Here is a 25,995-nt window from a genome sequence, read left to right as displayed (position 1 = left end):
TATCTTTATAGATGTCGTTCTTGGTGTGAATAGGCCTTAACTCTGTTAATTCCTAAAAAAAAAATCATAAAAATAAAAATATTCAGGACCCAAGCATTTAATGACACAGATAAGAAGTGTTTAGGGTTGTCATATTTTGTTGACCACAGCATCCTCTTCCAGGTAGAAGATCATCATTTAGAACACCAGACATTGCTAAAATAAAATAATATATATACACATATAAAAACAATACACCAGTCCACCAATAAGCACCAAACCAATGAATATTCAGCTGCATCTGTCAGCATGTTCAGCCCCACTTGGGATCCAGGATCACCACATGCTGCCTGGTGGGACCCCCTCACAGCACAACAGGGGGCAGAGGGCCTGTTTATAGCCACTGTCATTTTCCAACTGCAATCACTGTACTAGAACAACTAGAACCGCTCTGGCGCCCTCCACTGGACAAAACAGACAAGGTGCAGAAACAAAGAGCTAAGAGCCATTTGGCACTAAAGGGGAAAAATGAAGACTCAAGGTCCAATTTTCTGGTTAATCGCAGACAAAGGTCACTCAATTATAAATGTTAAGTATAAAATAAATGGATAGTTAAAGGGATAGTTCACCCAAAAATGCAAATTCGGTCATCATTTACTCACTTTCAGTTTGTAACCAGGCCACTTAGGGGCACCATTGACTTCCATAGTAGAAAAAAAAAAAAAAATACTATGGAAGTGAATGGTGCCCCAGAACTGTTCAGTTCTCACATTCTTCAAAATATCTTTCTTTGTGTTCAAAAGAACCAGGACATTTATACAGGTTTGGAACAACCTGAGGACAGAATTTTCACTTTTGGGTGAACTATCCCTTTAAGTATAACATCAACACCTTGTTGAGAACATACTCTGCCTCCTGCTGGTGAACTATATTTTTGCACTCTGTCAGATTTGAAGAAGAACACGACTTGATTTAGCAGATCTGTTAAAGGGGTAGTTCACCTAAAAATTAAAATTATGTCATCATTTGCTCACCATGTCATTCCATACCTGTATGACTTTCATTTTTCTGTAAAACAAAAAGATATTTAGAGAAATGTCTCAGTGTTATTGGTTTCAAACTATTAGTTCCCAACATGCTTCAAAATATCTTCTTTTGTGTTCCACAGAAGAAAGGAAGTCATACGGTTTTGCAAGTAAATGTACCTAAATGACATTATGAAGAGTAAAAGATTTTTCACTTTTGGCTGAATTATCTCTTGTTTCAGCCACTGATTGCAAAGAGATAAAGAAACCAGATAATAAAATGAGAGAGATTGCCATTTATATTAACATAACCATACCGTTTTAAAAAAGCACTGGATAAACCATAGAGTTATGGAAATAATACATGGGCCTCTGGGCAGCATAAGTAAGTGTTGCCAACTTGCCAATGCCATATGAGTATGCAAGCAAAAACAGACCATTTTATATCTATTCGCTTTGACTGAGCTATAATTATTTATCATAAACAAAACCATAACCACTGAAGATGAAAGTTCTGTAAATACTCTGTATTCTTATCTACCCACAAACACACTGCTGTTCAACATAAATTAGTATTCCAGGTGGATATACACTACTGTTCAAAAGATTGGGGTCAACATTTTTTTTTTTTTATTCAGCAAGAACACTTTAAATTGATAAAAAATGACAATGTTTTAAAACAAATGTCAAATAAATGCTGTGCTTTTGAACAGAATCCAGAAAAAAAAAAAAAATGTATCAAGGTTTCTACAAACATATGAAGCAGCACAACTGTTTTCAACATTGATAATAGGCTAATAAGGAATATTTCTTGGGCAGAAAATCAGCATTATCAGAATGATTTCTGAAGGATCATGTGACACTGAAGACTTGATTAATGATGCTGAAAATTCAGCTTTGTCATCACAGGAATAAATTACAAAAAAAAAAAAAAAAAAAAAAAATCCTACAGACACCAAACTTCTGAACAGTAAAGTATGTGAAATTATTTCTTTTCAGCACTGAAGAATATTTGAGTTGAGATCCTTGCAGGTAATGTGCTAATGCTGCAAAACTCCACCAGCCATCGTAGCCATTATATGAACCAATAAAGATTCGGTTTTGTTCTATGAGAAGAGGATTCAGCCTTTGGTCTCACGCTGTCACTTCCCTTAAGTGCCCTTCAATTAAGACCTTGGGTTGTGAAAAACGGCACCCAAACGCCTGGCACATTCCACATATATCTCCAAAAGAGTCTTAACTACATGTGAAGTGTGCCCTGTCCAAAAGGCAAGAGAGCTAAAAGGGCCATTAAACCAAAGAAGTGTAGGCAACAAACATTACCACATTGTGCTAAGTGTGTTCTTCTTGTTTCTGCAGGACATTATTCTAAGGTTTAATTCACATGACAAATGCTGGATAAACAGTCTGTTTGAAGGTTGTGGCTTTGGTGAAGGTTCCTCCTTTCAAAATAGTCCTTGAGCTAAAACTGTAGCGTCACAATTGTTCATTCTTGCCAAGCACTTATTTTGTAAAGATACAAATCAAGTAAAATGTGTGATAATGTCAAATGTGAAACAGTGGGCGATGACAAACAATGCACTTACAGTGGGCATTTCCCAAACACTTTACCGTTACAAGTTAAACTGGTTGAATGTTCTTCAACAACTAAATGACGGAGGTGTGAAAACACTCTGGCAGGGTGACAAGACCTTCTGTCGAGAAGGCTAATGAGTGAAGTCTCACCGGTGTCTTGCGCACGAGACGCCTGACTCATCCTTGAATGGCCTGGCACACTCCATTCACAACTCTCATGACATCTCAACTGCCTGCGAAGTGTGCCCATTCAAAGTGATCCACAGCCCACAGGAACTCAAGCTTTGAGGTAGCAATCTTCCCGAAGAAACACCTCAAGCCTTTGTACTAGGGATACACCGATACAACTTTTTCCAGAATGAGTACTATAACGATAATTTTATTTTTGGTACTCGCATATTACTAAGTCATTACAATTATAACCAACCAGAAACCAAAAGAATATGTTTGTAATGTTAGTAATGGGTGCATCATGTTCTCTGACTGAATGACCTAACTAACTTTTCAGCAATTTCTGAGAGAAAGGATGTGCGCTTGCTTCACTTTTCAGCATGTGCACAGCAGCAATACAGACATAAATATTGAATTTATGTTTAATATTCTATAATTAGATATATTTACTTCATAGACTTCTTTAATCTCTGATGTCTCTATATCTCTGTTTGTTCTGTTGGACACAAACACTGTACACATGCTGTATGGTACTGGTTTTTGGTATTGGAGCATTTTAGGAGTATGAGTAGACCCAATTCCAGTAGGATGGAAACTTTCCCTGATGTGAAGGTTAAGCTCTTAAAGGGATAGTTCACCCAAAAATGAAAATTATCCCATTATTTTCTCACCCTCAAGCCATCCTAGATGTAAATGACTATATTCTGTCAGATGATCACAATCAGAATTATATTAAAGGGATAGTTCACCCAAAAATGAAAATTTGATGTTTATCTGCTTACCCCCAGTGCATCCAAGATGTAGGTGAATTTGTTTCTTCAGTCGAACGCAAATTATGATTTTTAACTGCAACCGCTGCCGTCTGTCAGTCAAATAATAGCAGTGGATAGGAACTTCAACTATAACAGTAAATAAAACTTGCTAAGACAAATCCAAATTAAACCCTGCGGCTCGTGACGACACATTGATGTCTTAAGACACGAAACGATCGGTTTGTGTGAGAAACCGAACAGTGTTTATATCATTTTTTACCTATAAAACACCACTATGTCCAACTTCGTTCAGCTTCCTGTTAGTGAGGTCAAAAAACGCGTTCTGACGACGGAAGTGATGTCTCGCCCATATACTTCAATGAGCGCGAGACATCACTTCCGTTGTCAGAGCGCGATCAGACCTCACACACCGGAAGCTGAACGGAGTTGGACATAGTGGTGTATTAGAGGTAAAAAATGATATAAAAACTGTTCGGTTTCTCACACAAACCGATCGTTTCGTGTCTTAAGACATCAACGTGTCGTCACGAGCCGCAGGGTTTAATTTGGATTTGTCTAAGCAAGTTTTATTTACTGTTATAGTTGAAGTTCCTATCCACTGCTATTATTTGACTGACAGACGGCAGCGTTTGCAGTTAAAAATCATAATTTGCGTTCGACTGAAGAAAAAAAGTCACCTACATCTTGGATGCCCTGGGGGTAAGCAGATAAACATCAAATTTTCATTTTTGGGTGAACTATCCCTTTAAAATATATTCTGACTCTTACAAGCTTTATAATGAAGTGAAGGAGCATGGGATTTTGAAGCCCAAAAAGGCGCATCTATCCATCATATAGTAAGCCAGGGGGATAAATAAGGCCTTTTGAAGAGAAGCAGAGGGTTTTTGTAAGAAAAAATATCCATATTTAAAATGTACTCTTACTCTTTTGCTGTAAATTGATGTGTATGTTTGTCTGCCGGAGGCTAGTTATTATATGTTATAAAGTTTTAATTATGGACGTTATATGGCGAGAATATTATTTAATATAGTTATTTAATATAAATCTGATTGCGTTAGTCTGAAAGAAGATAGTCATATACACATAGGATGGTTTGAGTGTGAGTAAATCATGGGATAATTTTCACTTTTGGGTGAACTACTCCTTTTAAAGGTATAGATTATCTAAAACAGTGACCCCTTAAAAGAATAAATAAATAAAACAATCCCTCAAAAAAAAAAAGAAAGCCTGTCCATGGGAAGAGAGCCAGGTTCCCAGTCCCACACTGTCACCTAACACTGACATCCAATTGGAGTGGGCAGAAGTGACAATCTTTACAGGAAAAGATCTGGCACACTTTTCATTTGTCTCCTATGTGGTTGCAAACATATGTTAAAGTGTGTCCTTTGAAAAAAGTGAAGGAAGCAGACCAGGAGAGCACCAGCGAACAAGATTTTCCCATGAACACACCTTAGCCCAGCACATGCCACAGTTTAAAAAGAGCTTGAAAAGTGTGGTTTATAGAGCACAGAAGCAATAAGGCGACACCTGTGAGAAGTGTGTCTGTGCAGTAGACACTAAACCAAAGAGGTCTGAAAATGAACACCTAAACATGTGGTGTCTAAATCCTACAGAAAGGAGAGCTGGCAATTCCTCTGAAATCAAACTTTTCTAATAAGGTGTCTAGAAATGTACTTTAAATAATAGAAGTAATTACCTTTAATATAATTTGATCCTTCAACCAATCTACTTTACAGTAAGCAAACTAGATTTGAAAAAGTACTACATTGGCTTAGGCAATAATTTTCTTCTAAACAAACGCCGCTGGGTTTGCTATTTTGTAATGAAGTGGCATTCTTACATTTGTAGGTATAGCTTAATTTTCCAAATATGATCTGGGGTCACTTGCAACTGAATGTAGGTAGAAGGCCAAGATTTTAAAGATCACAGTAGTCTCAACTAGATTTGGTGCAAAATTATAGTCCTTGTCACATTGCATTTTAATCATACTTTTAGTTCACCAATTTGCTTAAATTAAAGCAGCATTTATTGCATTTATATTTTTTAAGTGCCCCTATTTTGGATTTTTGAAAATTACATTTCATGTAGTGTTTAACATATCTCTTAGTGAATGAAAACATCCTGCAAAGTTTTAAATCTGAAAGTGCACCGTATATAAAGTTGTCTCTCAAAAGTAAGAGTCGACTCTGAGTCAATTAAACGAGTCGTTTGTAAAATGAATCCCAAGCTGTTGGGATGTCACAACGAAACATTAGCATTTGCCCGCCCACTTATTGCGCGCTCAGACGCCTGGGAAAATTAATTTTTTCAACAATACCACAGCAGTACAGTCTTTTGTTGTGTTCCCTTCATTTTACTGACGACTGCTTCTCAAACCTCGGGGAGTTTAACGCAGGATTTACAAGACGCTTGGTCTTAAAATATGGATCAATGCCCAGTTTATTTGGACCAGCTTGCTTCTCTGAATCTCAACCTGTATGATTAATAATTGATGTTTATATTTTCTAGCGAATGTTCAAGATTCATAGTTTTGTATGTTATGTTGTGTAACGTACATCCTAGTCTGTCTCCTGCTAACCCGCTAACTAACGTTTCTGTAGTTCTGCTATTCAGATGTGTGTCTGATATCGTCTAAAAATGTGTTGATTAATGCAGCTTGTCTTATTTCTTGGAGTAATGATCAAGGATGGAGCACGACTTTTGTTTACAAAGTGTAATGCGTTATCAGCTATTCATGTTTGTGCTCGTCTAACGTGGGAGTTTACAACATAAAAATCAAACGTTTTTTTTCCTCTGTTTTTATTATTACAGTAGAGTAGAGCTCTATCTGTATTGTAATAAGGATGTGAAGATGCTAGTCTGCGCTGATTAGTTGAAGTATTCTCTCTGTAAACAGTAAACACTCATTGTAATGTCAAACAATGATATAGCCATTTTTCTTTGTTAATAGTTATGACGAAAAAGTTTGTGTACACATCTGTCCTAAATGTTTATCCTATGGTTTTCAGCTTCGCTTGGCATTCTGATACAGTTCCCACAGGTGCACCTACATAATGTATAACCGTGACGCTGATATCACATTTTATAAATAAATAACTAAGGTACACTTATTATATAGACATTTCGTACTCCAGTCTTGATTGCGAATCAGTTTCTGGTTAGTTGACTACTTCAGACGTTTTATCGTAGGACACGAGCTCGAATTGATACAGTAAAATCGATGCTATCTTTTCTGTTTATACATTGTATACAATGTCTTGCGAATTGATAGCTGTCATTCAGTTATGGCAATGGGTGCGCAGTAGACCAATCACAAAGGAAGGGTTTAGAGAGACTGATTCATTGAACTGCTTCAAACGAATCGTTTACCAATCTTTGGTGAACTGAGGTGAAATTAAATGTATATTATGAGAAAACGAAAGTGTTTTTTGACCTTGCATGCATGTAAACCTGTTGTAGGAGACTCAAAAAACAGGCTGACATTTTGGTCTCTTTTTTTTTCCTTTAAATTATCAACAATGAAGTGTTTAGTTTTGACTTCCTCCTTGATAACTTATTAATGCATCAGATATCACAAACTAACAATGGACACTACCTTCACATCATTAATTAACATTAACCTATATTTATACATGTTAAACTGCATTTACTAATACATTTTAAAATCTTAAAATATGAACATGAATAAAAGTATATAAACTGAAATTAAACTAGATTAATAAATGCTGTGAAAACAACTGTTCATTATTAGTTCATGATAATGCATTAACCAATGTTAACAAATTCAATCTTATTTAAAGTTTTACCAACTAATATCAGCGCTAAATTGAGGTTACTGTAATGTTGCTCATAATTTGTCTATGCAAAACAATTTTATAGTCCATTCTGTGTAAACCATCATTTGTTTTAAGTCTTATCAGAAATAATTATCAAACTAAGGCAAATAATTTAATATAAAATACACAACAGTTCAAACATTTTGTTAATTTTTTTTAACAAAATTAATACTTTTATTAAGCAACAATATATTAAGATGACAGTAAAGACTTTTATAATAAGTATAACTAAAAAAAAAAAAATTTTTTTTTAAATAAATGCTGTTCTTTTGAACTTTCTATTCATCAAAGAATCCTGAAAAAATGCATCATGGTTTCCACTCAAATATAAAGCAGCACAGCTGTTTTCAAAATTGATAAGAAATATTTACTGAGCACCAAATCATCATATTAGAATGATTTCTGAAGGATCATGTGACTCTGAAGACTGGAGTAATGATGCTGAAAATTCAGCTTTACCATCACAGAAATAAATTACATTTTAAAATAGAAAAGTTATTTTAAATAGTAATAATATTTCACAATATTGCTGTTTTTAACTGTATATTTTAGGGCTGGGCAGTTTGTTCAGTAGTTCTGTAGTACTAAATGTTAAATAAACCTACTGTACCTAATAACAATAATACAAATAAAACTAATTTTAATTGAAGTGAAATACAATTTTGGTCATATCGCCCACTCCTAGTATTTTTGATCAAATAAATGCAGCCTTGGTGAGCACAAGAGACTTACAGACCCCAACATTTTGGTGTATATAAATGTACAATTGTTTCTGCCATTCACGTTTATCATTATTGTTCTTCTACTGATTTACAATAAGGGCAAGAAGACAGAAGCAGCGTGTGAGACTGATCATAAAGCCAGTCCCTGAGACAGAGAAAAATTTACAGTACGGGAACAGGACGAAGGTCTCGTGCTCACAATAAGATCACAAGAGCTGAGAACAGTAAAACCCATCCAATCTAATGGATGAGGTGTGCGTTCAGGCACCGACGGCCCTCTGAACTCCAGTGAGGTCACACTGACCTGTGAAGTGTGCCCTTACAAGTGGGCTCTAATTAAGCAGGTAACAAAACAGGATGTCTAACAAAGGTGGAGGTGTGCTCTTTAAAGTGACCACCTTCCTTAACCCACACCTCTGGCACATGCCTCCAGACTAGGTGCATTTGACATCTACTTGTGAAGTGTGCCCCTTTGAAGGTGAGAAACAGTGGGTGGCTTCCAGAAACATTGAAGTAACCTTGCTAATTTGATCTTTTAGAAGCCAAACAGGCATTAACGCTCATATACAAGCTCTAAGGCCTTCACCCAAAATCACCTTTTGTATTCCACAGAAGAAATAAAACCATACAAGTTTGAAACAACATGAAGGTAAGTTAATCATGGGAGAATTTTCATTGCGATCATTCACATAATGATAGTTCACTATGACGCTGGAAATATGACACTGAAATGATTGAAAGAATCACTTCTCTAAATGCAAAAGGTGCTTCAAAAATATAAAATATTGCCCTCGTCACAACATCAAAGTCAAGCTCCAATTACAGTAGCACTTGGGGAGAGAGGTACAAAATGCAACACCAACAAACAAAACACATTTCACAGAGTCTTCTTCTAGACTGGCTTTGTAAAGTGAGTCGTTTGAAGCGGGCCACCTCAAGAGGTGCTAGAAGCCTGCTCGCTGAATAAAGGAAATTCACAGCGCTATGAGAAGTGTGCCCTGCAGAGTGAAAATCTTCACACCGATACCTGATTGAACTGTCTGAGAGCCAGAAGCGTTTGTAGTTTCAAAAGAAAAGAGACTGGTGGGGGGTGTGCAGGTGAGAAAGTGTGCCATGGGAAATAGTGCAACTTTAGAGCTTGTTAAAATTACCATATTAGAAAAAATGGAGGGTAGAGATAGACAGCTAGGAAATGTCATGTCATTAACTGTCACCATTAAAGATATTTTTAGACTGCTATCTAAATCTATTCAACTAATCTGATATTAACTTTTTTCTCTTTCTTGAGGAGGTGGTGAAATTCATAGCTCATTAGAACATGTATAAAAAATGTTTGGGTGATGTTGAAACACTACTTACTGATTCCTTGTCAAATTCCTTGATACTAACAAAAGCCAAAATAACAATTGACTCTAAAACCTGGTTTTGTGATAGTTCATGCTTACCTTATTTCCTTGTTCATCCACAGAATTGCTACCTAGAGACCAGAAACACAATTTTAGTCACATAATTTCAAACTTTATGTAAGCAAAAAAACATTAAATGAGATTTTAAATATCTCAAAGATATTAGAAATGTATCTTAGCCTTTTATGATACATATTAGTCTTTTTTTGTTGTTGAAAATATCGGAACTCATCATTTACATAAATAAAATGTCTAATATTTTACGTTTATGCACTTATGAACTCATTCTTTTATCTAAACAAAGACAATACATTATTATTGAACTTGCATGCAAAATACATGTTAAATGGCAATAACCAAGTATAAATGTCTAAATATGCAAGTTAAACTAATTTTTGCCATTGCCTCAATACAAAAAGTATATATATAAAAAAAATAATCACCATAGTAGCCCATATATGTTGATCACATATATGTGATCAAAATACAGGAAAAATATCATCCCAAAGTCTTCATGATGATCCAGAATAATCCACACAATAATTCAATAATCCAAGCATGCCATTTAAATGCCAGTCACAAAAGTTTTGAATAATCCAACAATGTTCATGGAAAATCTTCAAGCTTATAACATTCCAATCCTCTGGTGCCCACCATTAGCATAAGAAAGCAACAAGCAAACTCACCGAATATGTATACGATGCCGACTGTGCTTCCAAGTCCCATAATTCCTGCTAACCGAAGGACCATCTTTTTAGCGTATGCCGTGTTCTCCTTCTGTTTCTTGTCCTCACCCTGTTCATCTTTCTTGTGAGCAGAGTCATCACCCTCTGGAGGAGGCTGGTCCTGTAAATGATGTGTCAAAAGCATCCCACTTTACAACCGCCTAAATTACAAACCATGTGATTCAAGTCAATTTCTCAAAAAGAATGGCAAGTCTTAAACCTGGAACATTACACAGCAGCCAGTTTGAATAATTACTGTACTATGCACCAATTACATTTTTTCTGAACGTTCTCAGGAGCTGTCACTCACTGAAACACATTGTCCTTTGACAGACATTCAGCCCTTAGCCCTTATCTGTATTCAACAGACAAAAGAGGCTTCCTGACCTTGCATGATACAGCTCCAATGTGAAAGTCATTCAAATGTCATTTTAAACTACACTCAAAGATAATTTGAGCATAGAACATTTTGCATAATGATAAAACTAAGTTTAACTTGTATCATATTTGGTACATGATTTTCTAATGCCACTGTTTATTATTAACACGATCGAAACTTTGCTCAAAAGCATGTTGGACACAATATTCTACGTCTTCGTGTCTTTTTGCTTTGAAATCTTTAGTGATTTTTATAAAGTAAATGTAAGAATACCTTGTATATGTTGATAGAAATATTTCAAGATGAACATTTACTTTAGAAAAATCATGTTAAGTATTAAAAATTTGATACAACAGGCTTTTAAGGAATGTATATTCTCTCAATCGTACTGCAATATGCTTTGGCCCCCACAACAAAAAGTTAGGTAAAGTTGGTTTTATATTCGCACATTCGGACTTCTGATCAATTCAGACTTTCCAATAAATGTGCAATAAATTAATGTTTGCGAATTTTAAGCAGCTACATGATATTGACAACCAACGATTGTCAACTTACAACATTTTTCACAGTCGATCAAAATAGGCAAGTATTGTTTTAATGGCATATTTACTTGTGAATGTCCACTGAATGTCCAATGTAGTGTGATTAACAAGGCTATGAATACGGATGTCCGAATGTGCGAATATAAAACCAACTTTACCCAAGTACAACAAAAACTACAGAGCTTTGGTCATTAAACTAAGCATTTAAATATCATGTTACTGAAACATATTATTGGCAGATACAACTAATATTTATTTACACTTTATGAAAGTAGTCTGCTATACTGTTGCAAATCTCATTGATTTACATTACAAGCTATCAGAATTTCATCTTACTTTTTTGAGTCTCAAAATAAAATAGGTCTTTATATGAGCCATAAAATTATAATGTATCAGGTATGACAAAACATAAAACACATATGCCAACTTAAAAAAAAAAAAAAAAAAAAAAGATTTTACTTTGTAATTATTCCACTTAAATTCATATTTTTTCTTCTTATTTAATCTTTCAGGCTTCATATAATGAGTATATGTGCAATCTAGCTCTTTTTATAGCCATTTATAATGCTACATATTTAAGACTAAAGGTTATAACATGCACTGATTTCTATTTTCTACTAATGATGTGATCATGTAACCAATGTCATTGCTCTATTATACATAACACTGCTGTGTCTGACTTCATTCAAACCACCACCTGTCAACCTTTACTAACCAGACCAAAGTATTTGACAATTTATGGTTGTTTGAGCATCGACATACTCAACACCTCAGTACTAACATGTAGGAATGTAAATATTTTCCCAAAAAGCAATAATTGGCTGTCTAATACCCTGTCATGTAGGAATGTCAGGCGGTCATAGCGCTCACCTGGCTTTTCTGCTGCTGAAGCCTTTCTTGCAGTATTGCCTGGGCCAGTCCACCTGTGGCACTACTACTAGATGTGTCTGCGGAGTGTGACCGGACAACATCTAGCACCGCAGGGGCTACGGAGCTGTTGGCTCCCTGCCTCAGTCGGAGGAGGCCCCGGCTAGCCCGGACACACATGGGATACATAGACACCGCCGACATCTTGAATATGATGCAGCTAGTAACCGGAGCGCGAGTGGAAAGGACAAACGATTTTGATTGGTTATATCTGTTGTGATTGGCAGGCAGAGAGAGCCAATCGAACCTATGAACTGCGCCGCGAAGGCGGTTCTTAGAATGTCGTCACTGTCACCCTCAAAAGCGGCTAAAAGTTCCCACAAACTACAAAGAGCATAATAGTTAAATTCAATGCCTGTTTTATTAATAAAATACATACTGTATAATGCTAACAGGTAGAAGTCTTAGAATAATGCTAGAATAAAGGAGATTTACATTTTATATTTCCACAAATCTAGAACATTCACAGTGAAATGAGTATATATTTCAAAATAAAAGTACTTCATTAAACGAAGAAGATGTGTTTTTTTTTTTTGTTTTTTTTTAAATAAGCAAAACAGAAAAAAACGAATAATATAGTTAATGTTTTAAATTAAAGTTATTATAAAGTGGTTTGGCTGCGTTTGTAACGATTAAAACCACTGCTATAGATAATTAAACATGATGTCAGGTCATGGAATTAGATATAAAAATAGGAAAAGATTTAATAGTTGGAGGGACTAGTTTTTAAAAAAGGGATATCGCGTCTAAAAATGGGAATGCGCGGTTTAACATCATATTGATTGTAAATGTTATTTATTATGAAAGATAAGATTGTACTTAGAAAGGTTGACAATCCCTGCATTAGCCAATGGGTGGCAGTAGATCCTTACCACGGTTTGGTTTAACCAGTTGCTGTTGTTCTTTCAAAGAAGAAGAAAAGCAAACACCGTGGTATTACTACTGAAGGTTGAAGTAAAAAGTGTTTTCATTTTCTAAATCATCAGATAGACCTGTTTGCTTTTTTGTTTTATGATTGTATATAACTTATAACATATGGTTGAAGTAAAAGTGTCGAACTAACCGAGTCTACGGGTTCAGTTTAACGCCCAAGAGTTACTGCAGGAGAGTGGGTGAGTTTTCTGGCTTGGAAAAGTTTCATGATAGCATGATAGCAAACTTGCCTTAACATTTCAGTGTTTGGAATTAAACTAACTAAACTACCTTTAGCTTAGCATTAAACCTAACTAAAGTCTAGAAAAGGTGTACGTCGTTAGATTAAACGAAGCAGAAACTTTTGTTAGGAAGCGTTGTCAGTTTGTAAACACAAGTATATGAGGCTTTGCTAGTATATGTATTATGTTTTGTATTATGTATGTTTTATTTCATATATATATATATATATATATATATATATATATATATATATATATATATATATATATATATATATATATATATATATATATATATATATATATATATATATATATGTTATATATATATATATATATATATATATATATATATATATATATATATATATAACGTTATATATATCTTTTGTTTATAGTACAAGTTCTTACTTGCTGTCGTCATGCCTTAAATATGCTAGTTGTAAATAAATATCAGGGCTTTTGTGTTGCATTGTACATTTTTTTTATTCACAAAAACAAATTTTTCAAGATTGTGCCTAGATTTGATGTCTTTCTTGTTGTTTTGCTTGTTGTTAAAACTCTTAAACTCATTGATAATAAGAAGAATAACAAGTTTATTAAGACTTATGGTGATATTTTTGTTGATATATTAAGGTGTTTTTGTTTGTTTTGTCCTTTTTGTTATTGTATTTCAATGCAGTGTTGTTTTATAAAAAATATTATTTATTGTTTTTATAAAATATTTTCTTTTTATTAAAAAAATATATATTAGGGCTAACTTTTACCATAATTATAAACTTTATATAAATAAATCAAAAACAGTGTATGATATGATAGTTGTCATAGATATGACAGCCGGTGCTCCACATGGAGATCAGAGCTCACCATCATCAAATCCGTCTGTGATTACATGAAGAAACGGGTGAAACTGAGACAAACTAAATCCAGGAGAACTGTGGCCATGTCTCCAAGAGATTTTAAGAAACCTGCCTGCAAAGATACAGTACTGTGAAGAGTTTTAGGCACTTGTGTAAAAATGCTGTAAAGTGAGGATGTTTTTAAAAAATACTGCTATAAATAGATTTTATTTAGCAATTAACTTATATTAACTAAATCAAAGCAATATTTTGTGTGACCACCCTTTGCATTTAAAACTGCTCTTGTCCAGGTACGCTTGGGCATCATTTTTCAGGTAGCTTTGGAGGCAGGTTTCTTAAAATCTCTTGGAGACATGGCCACAGTTCTTCTGGATTTGGTTTGTCTCAGTTTCATCTGTTTCTTCATGTAATCACAGACGGATTTGATGATGGTGAGCTCTGATCTCCATGTGGAGCACCGGCTGTTGTCAGTCTTATTGTGTATTCAAAAATCTCACTGGATTATTACAATGGCAAAATGAATGTTTGGAAATGTGAATGGATATTTCCTATTGACACACTACAGAAAAAGATATAAATAACTGGCTTAAAACCTTTTTTTTAATACTGTCGTGCCTAAGACTTTTGCACAATACTAATATATATATATATCTTGTAATGTATGTAAGTTGTATATATGTGTTGTTTTAGGTGATGTGTAGCATGTAGGTTTGGCATCACAAGCAGCCTGCCCAGCAGCATTCACCACGGCGGGGGAAATCAGACCCATCGTGTGCAGGGTGGTTATCTACCTACAGCGGGACATGTCAGGAGAGAGCTGCCTGCACCAGCTTCAACCGCAAACCGGGCCCATTGTGTCAGTCTCTTCAGTGGCCTGTCCCAAGACTAACACTTGCACCTACCGCGGTGTCACCGGAAACAAGTACGTGCAGCTCAATGTTGGTGGAAATCTTTACTATTCCACACTGCACGTGCTCACCCGACAGGACACCCTGCTGAGATCCATGTTTAGCGGCAAAATGGAGGTGCTCACCGATAAGGAAGGTGAGTTATTTAGACATTGCCGAGATAAAACCGCTTTAGTCTTGACTCACAGTGCTGATGTTGTTAAAGTGAATTTTCTGTTATTTTTTCTTTAGGTTGGATCCTAATAGATCGCTGTGGGAAACACTTTGGTTCGATTCTCAGCTATCTCCGTGATGGATGTGTGACCTTGCCCAAGAGCAGACAGGGGATCATGGAGCTCCTAGCAGAAGCCAAGTATTACCTGATCCAGGGCTTGATAGATTTGTGCCACAGGGCCCTGCAGGTTGGTTAAGACTTATGAAGGGAATAGACTTTAAAATAAGTTGTGCACTCACTTGATTATGTGCGTTCTTGCTTTTGTGTGATTCTCATGAAAACTGTAAAAAGAAATTAGATATATTTTTACAATTATTTTTTTTTTTTTTTTTAAATTGGGGCATGTAAATTGAAGGGTTAGTTCTCTTCAGAATTACAATTTCCTGATAATTTACTCACCCCCATGTCATCCAAGAAGTTTATGTCTTTCTTTCTTCAGTCGAAAAAAAAATTATTGTTTTTTGAGGAAAACATTCCAGGATTTTTCTCCATATAGTGGACTTCAGCAGCTGCTAACAGGTTGAAGGTCCAAATTGCAGTTTCAGTGCAGCTTCAAAGAGCTCACGATCCTAGACGAGGAACAAGGGTCTTATCTAGTGAAAAAAAAAAAAAAAAAAATACAAATCTATATACTTTTTAACTACAAATGTAATATATATATATATATATATATATATATATATATATATATATATATATATATATATATATATATATATATATATATATATATATACACACACAGTACAGTCCAAAAGTTTGGAACCACTAAGATTTTTAATGTTTTTAAAAGAAGTTTCGTCTGCTCACCAAGGCTACATTTATTTAATTAAAAATACAGTAAAAAACAGTAATATTGTGAAATATTATTACAATTTAAAATAACTGTGTACTATTTAAATATATTTGACAAAGTAATTTATTCCTGTGATGCAAAGCTGAATTTTCAGCATCGTTACTCCAGCCTTCAGTGTCACATGATCCTTCAGAAATCATTCTAATATGCTGATTTGCTGCTCAATAAACATTTATGATTATTTTCAATGTTGAAAACAGTTGTGTACTTTTTTTTTCAGGATTCCTTGATGAATAGAAAGTTCAAAAGAACAGCATTTATCTGAAATACAAAGCTTCTGTAGCATTATACACTACCGTTCAAAAGTTTGGGGTCAGTAAGAATTTTTATTTTTATTTTTTTGAAAAGAAATTAAAGAAATGAATACTTTTATTCAGCAAGGATGCATTAAATCAATCAAAAGTGGCAGTAAAGACATTTATAATGTTACAAAAGATTAGATTTCAGATAAACACTGTTCTTTTGAACTTTTTATTCATCAAATAATCCTGAAAAAAAATATTGTGCACAAATATTTGGTACAATTGTACACATTAAATGTTTCTTGAGCAGCAGATCAGCATATTAGAATGATTTCTGAAGGATCATGTGACACTGAAGGCTGGAGTAACGATGCTGAAAATTCAGCTTTGCATCACAGGAATAAATTACTTTGTCAAATATATTTAAATAGTACACAGTTATTTGTGTAGTTAAGACTGGAGTAATGATGCTGAAAATTCAGCTTTGCCATCACAGGAATAAATTACTTTGTGAAATATATTCAAATAGAAAACAGTTATTTTAAATTGTAATAATATTTCACAATATTACTGTTTTTTACTGTATTTTTAATTAAATAAATGTAGCCTTGGTGAGCAGACGAAACTTCTTTTAAAAACATTAAAAATCTTAGTGGTTCCATGTATACTTAGTGTGTTCCATGTACTGTATGTATATATGTGTGTGTATATATATATATATATATATATATATATATATATATATATATATATATATATATATATATATATATATATATATATATATATATATATATATATATATATATATACACAGTACAGTCCAAAAGATACACACACATATATTATATTATTTTATTTTAAGTAGTATGCATTAAACAAAACGTAATTATTTTATTTATTGGTGGAAATGTGACCCATATATTTTTGACAGGGGTTTTTGAGATTTATTTGTTTTTGTTGATCTATATTTATTGTATTTTATTTTTACATTCTTATTTTTTTTCTTGTTTGTTTTATTTGTAGGATAATGAAGAAAAGGCTCTGTGTGTTATCCCATTCATAACATCTCCTAAAGAGGAGGAGAGACTGATACAAGGCTGTGTAAGAGTGAGTCTATCCTGCAATGCAAATATTTTTTTGCTGTTCACATAAAAACAAGACAATCTATAACTCTAAATGTCTCCTGGCATTATAATTTCCCACTTACAGCCTGTTGTGAAACTGCTTTATAACCGAGGTAACAACAAATATTCCTATACAAGGTAAATACAAGCGTTTTATCATTCTTTAACGTTCAATGAAGATTCAGGTAGCTTCTGCTGTCAATACTTATCTTTTTGATTGGTTTTATCTTCCTCAAAAGCAACTCGGATGACAACCTACTCAAGAATATCGAGTTGTTTGAGAAGCTGTCCCTGAGCTACAGCGGTCGTGTACTCTTCATTAAAGATGTCATTGGAGACGAGATCTGCTGCTGGTCCTTTTACGGACAGAGCCGTAAACTAGCAGAAGTCTGCTGCACATCCATTGTTTATGCTACTGAGAAAAAGCAGACAAAGGTAAACTCCTGCTTGAAAAGGTATTTCTAGAGACACTTTCATAGCCTCTTCAAATGTATCAAAGAAGAACTCTTGTAATGCTCTCAGGTTGAGTTTCCAGAAGCGCGGATCTACGAGGAGACGCTAAATGCCCTGCTTTATGAGACTCTCCCAGTCCCAGATAACTCCCTGTTGGAGGCCACCCGCAGACGGAACAATTGTTGCTCACACAGTGAAGAGGAGGAGGCCGTGGAGCTGAGGGAGCGTGTGCGTCGCATCCACATTAAAAGATACAGCACTTATGACGACAGACCGCTTGGACACTAGCCTAACTGTGAATTGAGGCTTCCAAGACACTATATATATCCTTTAAACTAGTGCCTCAGTTTTCACATTGTCTGTGGAGAACACTAAACTACCAGCACCGTTTAACCACTTTGTAATTTGCTGCCGGTACAGTTGCTGCTTTCTTTTTGTTTTGTTTTGTTGGGGGTTTGACAATCAGTGTTTTGAATGAAATCCTGCTTGAACATTAATGTGAACACAACACAAAAAGGTTGATTTTGAATTAGCATTAATTCCTATATTTTAATTTATTTTTTAGGTAAACACTATGTTTTTAAATAGTAATTACTAACCTAATCATAGAATGTTTTGATAATATCTTGCCAAGATAAATCTGCCAAGTACATCACTCTGTTTCTGCTAATCGAGCAGGATCATATACTCTGATATAATCCTGCCTTATGCCTACGTTAATCATCCATACTGTGATTTAAGATGATTAATATAGGAAATAGATTTGAAAAGAAATTATGTATATGGACTTGGGGTGTTGAATTTGGGAAAATTAGGTTGTAGTGTTTGATTTTTTTTTTTTTTTGTCTAGTGTGATAAGAAATGTGCTTTTAATACCTAAAGAATGAATGAAAGTGCCCTAGAAGTTTCCTGCTCTAATTATTTGATGCTCACAAAAAATTTCTGTATTAAAGGTGCAGTATGTAAGATTTCTGTCTGCTAGAGGTCGCTAGAGGCCTATTCAAAACAAAGGCGTAGCTTGATGACGCCAAGTTTGAGCGCAGAATCTTGGGACATGTGGTCTTCACCTCACAGCTGGTGGAAAAGAACAGGGATAGGACTTGGGAAGAAATCATGTTCATAGATGTAATTATTAACGTTACTATAGTATGAAGCAGAGCAGGACCGAGTGTTGTGGGAGCTGAACGAGGCCGCTGGAGTGACTGCACAACACAAGCCGTGAGCAGCGGGACTTTTATTATGCCGCAGTTGCCGGCGCTGCTTCCGCTTTTCCGGTCATGAATATGAGGTAACACAGCAATGTTTATCATATTAGATACATTTGAGTGTGTTGAAAACGATGTTATACCGTTACTCTGTGTGTTCGCTCAGCGGTTGTGTTGTGTTGAAAAATGGCATGCAATTAATTTTAAAACGTATTGTATGATGGAGAAAATTCTGAATTACTGTTACTAAAAATTAAGCTGCATCTGATTATGCTATGTTAGCTACTTGACAAAATAGTGTTTTTCTCTGAGGCATGGTAAAGCATGGTACTCGCAAAAAATCAAGAAAATTAGATTTAAACAATAAGACTAAACGTGTTGAGCTATAGAACAACAATTAGTTTTCGGTCTATAAATATATCAAAACAGTTGTTCCCTTGTCTATTAAAACGTGTAAATATTAAAGCGTCTTTGGTGTTTCCATGGTTTATACAAAATAAAACCGGAAAGCGAGGGTAACGCGGGTATGACACAATTGACAGACGACTCCTCACACGTCCCGGAGCCTTGGTTAAAATTGCAATTTTCTCACGATTTACAAGTAGTTGGAAACATTTGGGATATTGTAAGTAATCAAGTGAACAAAATATATAACACTGGCCTAGTGGTTTTTGGATATTTTGCTGCAAAAATCGTACATATTGCACCTTTAACTTAAAGGGATATTTCATACAAAAATGAAAAAATATTTTTCAATATAAAATATCAGCTTTTTTTTTTTTTTGTTGCCCATACAATGAAAGTCAATGGGGTCCGAAACAACACTGGATCTCTTTGACTGTCAATGCGTTGCCAAAAAAAGAGACATTTTTCAAAATATCTTATGTGTTTTATTTTTGTTACAGGTATGGTAAGTTATTTTATTCTAGTAACTTTAACAGTTAATATTAAAGGCAAATTATAAATTGTACCTCAAACCCCTAAAACAGCTGCTAAATATTCAGTATCAACTCAGTAATTTCTTTTTTCTTTTTTCATTTGGATGCACCTGGCTGTGCCATTTATAGGTAATAGCTGTCTGTGCCTTCCATAATAGGATGTGAGACTATAACCATCATGCATCACGTATCTATTCATCCAATAGGTCATATGAACATCATGTCTTAGTGAACGCCTAATGACAATGCCTGATTAGTTGAACCACCACAAGCGCCTCCATCTGAGCTGTCAAGTGTAGAGAGGAGCTAAAAATAAATCGCCGTCACTGCCTGAACAGCGTACGGCGCGTGAAGAGATTTATCCCATTGATCAACAATGACGAGGGGGCGGGGCCAGCGGTGGTTGCGTCATAAAGGAACCGAAGATGGCTTCACGATGCGCTACAGCAGTGCTTAGATGCGTCAACGCTCAGCTGTCAGTACACACATTTATATGAAAAGGAAGGAAGGGTAAACAATATTGGGGGGGAAGGCAGGCGAGCCGTTCAGATTTATGTCTCCAGCCAGTTTATGCTGCACTTGGGTTGTTTAACAGTCAGGGACAATGGGTTCGACTACAGATGAAGAATTTAAAGAGAAATTACTATGGAACGTCAAAAGAGAAGTAAGTATAATTCAGTTATACTTTTCATTTCATGCTGAAAACATGCTTGCACTATTATCTTGCATATTGTTTTGGTTTTGCAATGTGCATCCGAATTAAGTGCATGCATATGGAAGTTTCAGATGGTTACAATGAATACAGTGAACAGTTATGATTCTCCAGGTATGATATCTGTTATAGACTCGCATTCAAACCCGTTTCACCTGTAGAGCTGAAGGGTTCGGATATTTCCTTCCCCTTTCCTTCCTATAACTTAATGTGGCCATGAGGCAGTGATTTGTATTCAATGGTTTCTGCGGTGAACAGTAGATTCTGCCTTCTGTAAAAGGCTAAATAACCGCTTGGGTGAATACGTTTTTAGTGTCGAATATGCTCCTAGTCGTTTGCAATGTAAACAAAAACGAGTTGACACCGAATTTCCATTGACATATACTTGAGGGGCTGAGCGCTCAGAGCACGCGAGGTTTATTTATAACGCGACTGTAAGAGAAAAAAACGCATCTTTATGATTTGACTGATTAGAAATGATCGATTTCATTGATATCTCTGCACGTTATGTGCTTCAGTTTTGCATGTAGAGACTTAAAAAAACTTTCCTAGGTGGAAATACAACAGTAACCTAATTTTTCAAGCTGTTACACATTCATGTGAATGACTTAACTTTGTATTTTATGTGAGGGGACTGAGTCAAATTCATATCTGTATAATATAAGACCAGCATGGTCTTTGTTGCTGGTTTACAATACAGGTTGAACTGGCTAAGCCATACTTTTGTATTGTAGCTTCAAACTCATTATTAAAAACTATTTAATTTGACTACTAGATTAAATTAAGTTAGGGATAATGTTTGTGAAGTGTAATATAATGTATTAAATCAATAATGACCGAGTATTGATTAAAAAAAAAAAAAACATGACATATTGATTTGTTTTAATTTACCTCTAAATTAGATTAAATATTTCACCACTAATAATAGTTCACCATAATAGTCCATTACAGTACAGAAAACAATTCAAAAACACATTAACTGCAGTGGTCAAATATCTAGTTTGGTGATCATTATGCAAATATAAATGTGCATTAAGATCCAAGTATTCCAATCAGATCCAACTATTCCAGAGAGAATTGGAAAACAGGTTCCTCCAAGGTAAAAAAAAATATTTATGTAATATTTTAAAAATGTGCTAACCATTTTATACCACTTCAAAACAAGTACTCTAAGATAATATGAATGAACTCTGCATATTTTGTAATAATTATTTGATAAGACTTCACATTTGCATAGAGTTTCGAATGTTTTCACTCCAGGAACTGTAAAGTGGAAGAAGCTGTTAAATTCCTTTATATCAGTATAATTAATTCTTATCTTTTCCCTTACAGTGCAGGGAACGCAAGTTTTAATTCCGGCTCTCATGAATAATAGAAATCTTGAATGAATTGCTGCAAAGAATAGATGTCCTAAATCGGTACCAGGATGTATCATGTGTCAGAACAGACCGTGTCCAGTCCACAGCTGATTCAGCCTCTTGAACTTAATGCACAATCCTGGCAGACATCATTTCTCATGATAGTTAAGGGCATGTCTAATAAAGGCCAAAAATCATGGAAGTGAAGAGCAGCAATAATTCTTAAGGTGTCTGGCCTCAGGTGGCTCATTGGCCTGGGTTAATAAGGAAATCAATTTTTAACATCTCATTCATCAAGTTTTTAAGAACTTTCGTGTGTCATTTTAAATTAAATCTCATTTTGTACTTCTAAAATGAGTCACTTTCTCTACAGAAATGTCCTGGACTCTTTACAGCAAAATAAAACTAAAATTTTCATTTATTAATACAGTGTTTCTCTGGCAATTATGTTTCTTTGTTTTGTGGGGCATAGAAGTGCATGTTATTTAAAATGAAACATTTTTTTTTAACAATTTTGTTATTTGTTTTGAGCTGTTTAAACCATCATATATATATATATATATATATATATAATATGAGGAAATAAATGTGCCATTTTACACTGCCAAACAGGAAATAACAGCCCCACAGCAATACACACAGAATTAGATTTTTATTCCTCCATTGACTTTCTTTGTGCAACATCCCATGTCTCTGTCGCTTTAAGCTGCAGTCAGCCGTCTTCTGGTTGCCTAGGAACTGAAAGCATCAGCAGCTACCTAAGAAGTTAAATTGCATCAGTGGACGATTAATACAGCTGCATGAAGCAGGGATCGTCACAAATGGCTCCCACAAGAGCAAAACAACTTAGTTTTATTTTCATGTTCTCTGTTTTTTCCCCCATCAATATTTATTGGTTGCACTGTGCAACATTGCCCCATTTTGCAATGGTCTATTTAATATATACTAATTATTTTTGCATTTGCAGAAATACATTCCCCATTTTTTTTATTGAGGTTTGTCTGATTTTCTGTCAAGCAGAAGCTTAGATGAAGATTTTGAACGGCATGCTGCTTCATAGACTTTTCTTTTTATAGCTGTGCGTGTGATTGACTGCAACCCTTTTTTGGTGTTCACTATATCCTCTTAAATAGCGAAGCAGATGCTAGAGCTCTTTTTATTTACCAGTGTTAGATTCTGAGCATATTTCGAAAATATCTTTCCACATGTTGTGTGTGTAGACTGACAAGATTGCCTCTTATTTCAGCTGTAAAAATCCTTGAATGATGGCTTCATTGTTACCGCTGTCAGCTTGGCTGGAAATGGGTTTTAATGCCATTGTTTTCCTTTGAATCACTATTGAATCACATTTGCACTGGGTTACAATAAACATTTACAATTTTGTGTGTGCTGTCGAAGCGTCCAACCGTTCTTGTGTCTTTCGAGTCATGTTATGTAATGCAACAGGCTACTGTAGTTAACTGGCTTCACAGGTTTTAATTTTTTTCTTTTAAATCCCAAGGACAAGTGGCCAAACACTCGATATCAGCCTTTTAAATCATCCATCTTTTGCTGTCTTTTGGCCTTGTGGCAAATCTCATACCGTAGGGTGCACGCAAGTCATGCCCGTAATCAGCAGATGTCCATAATTTGCGCCTTCCTATTGCTACAATTACCCTTCTACTGTTCTTCAAATTACACAAACAGTATAAAGCCGCCTGCAAGGATTGTGATTAATTAGTCTGGGATTTGCTGTAATACTGACAGTTGGAAGAGAAAAATGTGACACAACCTCAGTTCCTTGCACTCCCAGGGAAACTTATCAATTGAATGATGCTAATTAAAGCATTTGTGGTTACGCTGTCATGATTAATTAGTAGCTTTTGTTTGCCCGATTCCATTGTGCAGAAAGAATTTTGATTTGCTGTTATTTTTTGCTGGATTTTGCACCCCCTAATTATGTGTCTTTCCATATCTAGGTGAAGCAGATTATGGAGGAGGCGGTGACCAAGAAGTTTGTACATGAAGACAGCAGCCACGTTATTGCACTTTGCAGTGAGTACTAATCCAGAGGTGTTTTGTATTGCAAGTGTTTTGTATCAGACAGGCTAATTCAGTTTAGTTCACATTTAAGCGCGCTTCACAATACATATATTTTCAAAGCAGCTTTACAGAAAGTGCATGTGTCTACATTACGATTTCCAGTAATTTGTAATCAGTGGTGTCCAAATAATGTCCATGTCAGAAATGTAGAGCTCTAAGATTACACAAAGCATGCAGTTAGCTAACATCATGTATTCATTTAAGCAGAAACAATGAGCTCATTAAAGCAGTTATTACAATATGATTATAATGATGCTGATGTGTTTATACCTTGCAAACATAAGCATTTGCTTTTCTGTGACATATGGAATGTTGTTGATTGTGCTGATTTGAATGTCTCTATGTTATTTTGCTGGTTAACGTAGATAAGGTTTGAAATTGTGAGAATAATTTGTGATAGTCTTTCAAGCATCTTTTAGAATTGGTTGAATTATCATAGGAAAAGTGGGTTTATAAATTTATCATAAATGTCAAAATGTCATGAATTAAACTATAGCTGCACAATTTCCTAACTCTTTTTTTTTTTTTTTTTTTTTTTTTACTATATTGCAAATTAAAGTAGTAATTGATTAATAATTAATATACATTCAGTATGGATGTACAATAGATAATTACTAAATATAGATATAAATAGATATAAAATATATTTATTTCTGTCATAAAAATAGTGGCACAATTTCCCATTGTGAATGAAATTATTAATTAACTAATAGTTATTATATGTAAATATAACTTTGTAAAGAAACTCTAATAATATTATATAAAATTAAATAGATGTACTGTAAATAAAAATAAAATTACATTTCTTTCTCACACATAAAATAGCTGCACAATTTCCCAGCTCTTATTGCAAATTAAATTTAAAGGTGCCCTAGAACCAGTTTTCACAAGATGTAATATAAGTCTAAGGTGTCCCCTGAATGTGTCTGTGAAGTTTCAGCTCAAAATACCCCATAGATTTTTTTTTTATTAATTTTTTTAACTGTCTATTTTGGGGCATCATTAATGGCTCTCTTGTCTCCGTGAATACAGTAAGAAACGATGGTAACTTTAACCACATTTAACAGTACATTAGCAACATGCTAACAAAACATTTAGAAAGACAATTTACAAATATCACTAAAAATATCATGTTATCATGGATCATGTCAGTTATTATTGCTCCATCTGACATTTTTCGCTATTGTTCTTGCTTGCTTACCTAGTCTGATGATTCAGCTATGCACAGATCCAGATGTTAATACTGGCTGCCCTTGTGTAATGCCTTGAACATGGGCTGACATATGCAAATATTGGGGTCGTACATATTAATGATCCCGACTGTTACGTAACAGTCGGTGTTATGTTGAGATTTGCCTGTTCTTCGGAGGTCTTTTAAACAAATGAGATTTATATAAGAAGGAGGAAACAATGGAGTTTGAGACTCACTTTATGTCATTTCCATGTACTGAACTCTTGTTATTCAACTATGCCAAGGTAAATTAAATTTTTGAGGGCACCTTTTTTCTAGGGCACCTTTAAATAAATATAATAGTTAATATGCTTTGATGTGTAAAGGAACCCTAATAATTACTGAGAAATATATAAAAATATATAGATATAAATAGTAATATAAAAATATATTTCTTTCTGACCTATAAAAATAGATGCACAGTTTTCCAGCTGTTATTGCAAATTAAATCATTAATTAACTAATAATTCATATATATATCAATATATTTTTACTAGTGGTTGCAGGACACTAAGTGAGGATAGCAAAATAAAGTAAACTGTGACATATTATACCCAAAAATTAAAATTTATAAAAATTTGGAACCAAAATTATT

At 34.6% G+C, this 25,995-nt stretch overlaps 3 protein-coding genes across 9 annotated transcripts in view; 2 read left to right on the top strand and 1 right to left on the bottom strand.

The window, feature by feature from the left end:
* Positions 1 to 12,243, bottom strand: part of timm50 (translocase of inner mitochondrial membrane 50 homolog (S. cerevisiae)) — a 31,610-nt gene extending 19,367 nt beyond the window's left edge. The window contains exons 1-3 of the mRNA XM_048160217.1: positions 12,004 to 12,243; positions 10,174 to 10,333; positions 9,527 to 9,558 (exon numbers count right to left, since the gene is read on the bottom strand). Of these exons, the coding sequence (XP_048016174.1) occupies positions 9,527 to 9,558; positions 10,174 to 10,333; positions 12,004 to 12,204 (393 nt within the window). The 5' untranslated portion in view covers positions 12,205 to 12,243. The remainder of the gene's footprint in view (positions 1 to 9,526; positions 9,559 to 10,173; positions 10,334 to 12,003) is intronic.
* Positions 12,244 to 13,082: 839 nt separating this feature from the next.
* tnfaip1 (tumor necrosis factor, alpha-induced protein 1 (endothelial)) lies at positions 13,083 to 18,775 on the top strand. 2 transcript variants are annotated; one of them, XM_048161688.1, is made up of 7 exons: positions 13,083 to 13,172; positions 14,765 to 15,118; positions 15,214 to 15,383; positions 17,321 to 17,398; positions 17,507 to 17,559; positions 17,661 to 17,856; positions 17,944 to 18,775. In XM_048161688.1, the coding sequence occupies exons 2-7, from the start codon at positions 14,878 to 14,880 to the stop codon at positions 18,160 to 18,162; spliced, it is 957 nt and encodes a 318-aa protein (XP_048017645.1). In that variant the 5' UTR covers positions 13,083 to 13,172; positions 14,765 to 14,877; the 3' UTR covers positions 18,163 to 18,775. The 2 variants fall into 2 exon arrangements, with proteins under 2 accessions (XP_048017645.1, XP_048017644.1); XM_048161687.1 differs by having other exon boundaries at positions 17,321 to 17,404.
* Positions 18,776 to 19,848: 1,073 nt separating this feature from the next.
* The window catches only part of sgsm2 (small G protein signaling modulator 2), a 60,479-nt gene continuing 54,332 nt past the window's right edge, over positions 19,849 to 25,995 (top strand). For 3 of the 6 annotated variants that reach the window (XM_048160480.1, XM_048160479.1, XM_048160478.1), the window contains exons 1-2: positions 19,850 to 20,681; positions 24,046 to 24,121. In XM_048160480.1, the coding sequence (XP_048016437.1) occupies positions 20,622 to 20,681; positions 24,046 to 24,121 (136 nt within the window). In that variant the 5' untranslated portion in view covers positions 19,850 to 20,621. Of the gene's footprint in view, positions 20,682 to 24,045; positions 24,122 to 25,995 lie in introns of all 6 variants that reach the window. The other 3 variants (XM_048160482.1, XM_048160481.1, XM_048160477.1) reach the window with 2 other exon arrangements.

This window comes from Megalobrama amblycephala, linkage group LG16, assembly GCF_018812025.1.
Source record: "Megalobrama amblycephala isolate DHTTF-2021 linkage group LG16, ASM1881202v1, whole genome shotgun sequence".
NCBI classification, from domain to species: domain Eukaryota; kingdom Metazoa; phylum Chordata; class Actinopteri; order Cypriniformes; family Xenocyprididae; genus Megalobrama; species Megalobrama amblycephala.
The sequence above is the reverse complement of the archived record's forward strand: the minus strand, read 5'-3'. Positions and strand labels throughout refer to the sequence as shown.